A 3,887-nucleotide genomic window follows, 5' to 3' on the forward strand; every position below is an offset into this window, starting at 1 on the left:
TCATAGCAGACACTTTTGTACAATGCAACTTACAATAGTACATTTTGTCACCAATAGTGCAACCAACTAGATTAGCGTCATCTTGTTGAATGATTTGGTCAACAGTCAGGCCCAATCTGGACCAGCCGTTCCCAATATAAATGACGACCTTTCTCCCACGTCATCAGAGTGAAACTGTCAGCACACACATGTTCTTTATGTCCCCAATAAATCTTCATAGGATTTTGGGGCGTAGGACATACTGTACTGTCTCATAATTATGGAGCATATGTGAAATCTGTGTCGCTTATGGACGGCATGACGCCCCCCCCCCCAACACACACAAACTACTACATCCACAGAAATATGACCAAATTCAAAATGAAAAATGCAAAAAAAAAACTTTTCAAACAGAAGTCAAATACTTCTTTACAGCAATGTACCTACATGTGGTTCACTGTGATCAGCAAGATAAAAAGATAAAAACCTGCCTGTCCGATCAAGTTTGCTTTGAAGGGGTAAGGATTGATGCAGGGTAGACCAGGACATGCTCAGGACTGGAAAAAGGCCAAGTTTGAAAGAACATGTACCGGTATTACAAGTGTTAGTGCAGTGGTTAGCATAGCTGCCTTCCAAGCAGTTGATTTGGTCTGACTTCTGGCCACTTTACACTTTAGGCAGCAGGGTGACCGTGGGTTCAAGAGTCAGTTCCAGAGGGGCAGTTCTGGAGCTTGCTCCAACCAAGGCCCTGGCAGACATGCAAAAATTACTCTTTTTGCTTACCATTTCTGCATCAATGAGGTGCAACATTCTCATGTAAGTTAGATTCAATCAGAACTCTGCTTACAGCATCGGGTGACCACAAAATGTTTATACTGTATATGAATGTGTGAAATAGAGATGGTGTTAAGGACATCGGGTGGTTATTGTGGTTACAGCGGTAAAAATGCAAAAATGCTCAGTTCAGAGGGATTCCATGACTCAGAGGGATTCAAAGCTTCTTCAAAATGCTAAAAGTAGTAGACAAAAAAAATATTTTTTAAACTTCTGTACATAATTCTTTATTGTTAAAAGACAGACATCTATTCGAGATGTGTAGGAACACCACCACAAACAACGTAAAACTAAGATACAACTTCTTCATGACTCTCCATCCATCCAGGCCAGATCAACCAATCGGTGATCAATGACATCAAGTCTGCAACACTTGAATTTTGTCCATCGTCTTCCCTTGACAGCAGGGGTATGACAGCATGCACTCGTACATAGGAAGATGTCAATGGCTCTGCACAGGAGATTACAGTGAACATTGTCGAGTCTGCTACCACTTTAGGTGCATACAGGCAGCGGGAGAATTCCGATAGCCAGGAGGTGGAGCTTATTTGCCGATTCTCTGAACAACCCAGTCCTGCTGGCATAGGGGACAGCGGTTGTTCTGTTTCACCCAAAGGGACATGCAGCAGTTGTGGAAGGAGTGGTTGCACTCTCCCCATACCACTGTATGAGAGAGAGAGATAGAGAGCGAGAGAGAGAGAGAGAGAGAGAGAGAGAGAGAGAGAGAGAGAGAGAGAGAGAGAGAGAAAGAATAAATAAGACATTGGCAGGAGCTTATTGCAAGTGATGTAGCCTACTGTGTGCCAGTTTCACAAATGTGCAAACATGTTCTCGTAATGGGGTTGGGTAGTCACATTTGCCTCATCTGTCATTCTTTTTATGTGTATCATTTTCTTCTTATAATTCTTCCTTCCATAAAAACACATCACCAAACATCTAAGGTTACACAAACGTCATGTGCTTCAGTACAGTCAAACAAGTTAATAATGGGTGACTTTCAAGATATGATGAAGCTATGGGGAAGATTACTTAATGAGAATATTGAGTATAGGTGGACTTGGTCCGTGATAAACCTCTAACTTTATTTCTTAAACAACGCAATTCACTTCTATAACTTGGTAACAATACGGAAAGTTCCCCAAGACAGCGCTTTTACAAAGCTATGGGTTCAAATCACATGGATCAAAGATTTTGATGGGGGGGGGGGGCATCTCTGGAGAATGAATTAACGTTAGCAAAAGACTGGGGCAGAGTGTTTGGTTTAATTATAGCTCCATGGTTTGGACATAACGTTAGTTCCCTGCATATTTGCAAATATATATCGTTAATTAGCGGCTTAACTGTAAATCTAACAACATAGATCTAATAAAGTATAATCTCTAATTGTTTGCTGCAATCTTTATGTTCCTTATTGTAATAGTGGTTATGTCCCTGATCCTAATTTTGATAGCCACTATAGCCAGCTCGGTCAATCACTGACAGCACCGTGAGAAACCCGTTAGCTAAACGTTAGCCGCCGGGGTAACGTTGGCAACGTTAGTAACTGGACGATGTTAGTTATTTTTATCGACAGGGTCTTACCAACACAGTCCTCTTGTTTGTTTTCAGCCTGGCATCGGAGGCAAGCATCTGTAAATCAACGAATGTTGCAGTGTCAGAGACAGGTTTGCAAGTCAATGTTAGCTAAGCTAGCTCAATTAGCTGTTATCCAAGCTATCGTGCTAATGTTGTCAGTTCCTCGGACTCACCCATCACTTGCACCCTGCAAATCGCACAAGTATCGCATTCAACATCCCAACTCCACATAGCCACGGCGTTCCACTTCTTCAGAGAAAACATCTTGTCACCGCCTGATTTAGACCCCGAAGAAGTGTTGTGAGAGAGAACTATCCCCGGCTCCTCACCCTCATCCATCTCTGCGACAGAGTAAAGGTAACGTTAACTTTAGCTAGGCTAGCCAAACAAAATGGACGGAACTGTCAAGCGATGATAGCAAAAAATGCTAGCTAGTAGCTATATGGTTTAGCAAGCTTCTTGGGTCTTACCTTGACACCTACAAAAGGGGGCGCTGTTTCCTAATATTTGGGGTTCATCTCTCTTATGCGCTTATCTTAACAACTACAAAAAGGGGGCGCTGTTTTCTAATCACATTTGAGGTTCATCTCTCTCTCTCTCTCTCTCTCTCTCTCTCTCTCTCTCTCTCTCTCTCTCTCTCTCTCTCTCTCTCTGTCTGTCTGTGTGTCTCTCTCTCTCTCTCTCTCTCTCTCTCTCTCTCTCTCTCTCTCTCCCTCTCTCTCTGGCATATGTGCATGTGTATGTGTAAGTTTCTCTCTAGAAAATAGCCTATGTAACACTATGCTGTTCAAATCAATCACAAATTAGTCAAACTTTTCACAACCTCATACATCTCAATTACAATAATAAATTAGGTAATCAATAGGTTTTGCTGCAATTGGACAGACACTGTCAACGAATGTAGTCCAAATAATGACTGATATGTCTATTCTGTGAACTCTAACTAAAAAGAAAAGGAAATGCTGAAACTTAGCAGAAAGCTAATATTATTGCTACATGGTATAGATTCTACAGTATTATACAGATGCTCTGGACTCTATACCCTAACCCACCCACTATAGACCTTATTCGCTAACCTGGATGGCACCATATTGTTGACATACCGTCCTGCGCGCACACAGCGCTGCAGCTGACAACTAGTTATTGTCGTTTCTGTTCCATTACAAAATAGCGATGGTAATGACACCAATAAAAACCCCACAGTTGTTATTTGTATGCTGCCGACGGCAGCCGTTAATGCCTGTAATAAATAAACAAAAGAATGAGGTGAACAGACTTTGCTGTGAGGAGCTGTCAGAAAGTTTCACCTGTCTCAACTAACTATCCACACACCTCTCCTGTACTGCTGACATATCCTCCGTCTCGCTCCCTTCACGTCTGAGGACGGTAGAGATAGAAACAAACCACAGGGACTTTATTGCTGTCATTACTACAGCCATGCCTAACACAGGTCACCATCCGAACACAATTGGAACGATACAGGTAACGCTAACAGCGGC

General features: G+C 42.3%; 1 protein-coding gene across 1 annotated transcript; it reads right to left on the reverse strand.

The window, feature by feature from the left end:
* Window positions 1-1,037: 1,037 nt before the first annotated feature.
* rnf7 (ring finger protein 7) lies at window positions 1,038-2,745 on the reverse strand. Its single transcript, XM_083637215.1, has 3 exons — window positions 2,562-2,745; window positions 2,395-2,442; window positions 1,038-1,476 (listed from the first exon to the last, which is right to left on the reverse strand). Exons 1-3 carry the CDS (start codon window positions 2,725-2,727, stop codon window positions 1,358-1,360), a joined length of 333 nt encoding a protein of 110 aa, XP_083493341.1. The 5' UTR covers window positions 2,728-2,745; the 3' UTR covers window positions 1,038-1,357.
* Between the last annotated feature and the right edge of the window lie 1,142 nt (window positions 2,746-3,887).

The sequence above is a fragment of the Poromitra crassiceps genome, assembly GCF_964638095.1.
Source record: "Poromitra crassiceps genome assembly, chromosome: 5".
Classification (NCBI taxonomy): domain Eukaryota; kingdom Metazoa; phylum Chordata; class Actinopteri; order Beryciformes; family Melamphaidae; genus Poromitra; species Poromitra crassiceps.

Bases quoted from the DNA above. Each gene is read 5' to 3' on its own strand.
- rnf7 (XM_083637215.1), bottom strand. From the start codon at position 2,727: ATGGATGAGGGTGAGGAGCCGGGGATAGTTCTCTCTCACAACACTTCT. The intron at 2,443-2,561 runs GTGAGTCCGAGG...GTTGATTTACAG, and splicing joins TTGCAGGGTGCAAGTGATGG to ATGCTTGCCTCCGATGCCAG. The intron at 1,477-2,394 runs GTAAGACCCTGT...TCTCTCATACAG, and splicing joins CAAACAAGAGGACTGTGTTG to TGGTATGGGGAGAGTGCAAC.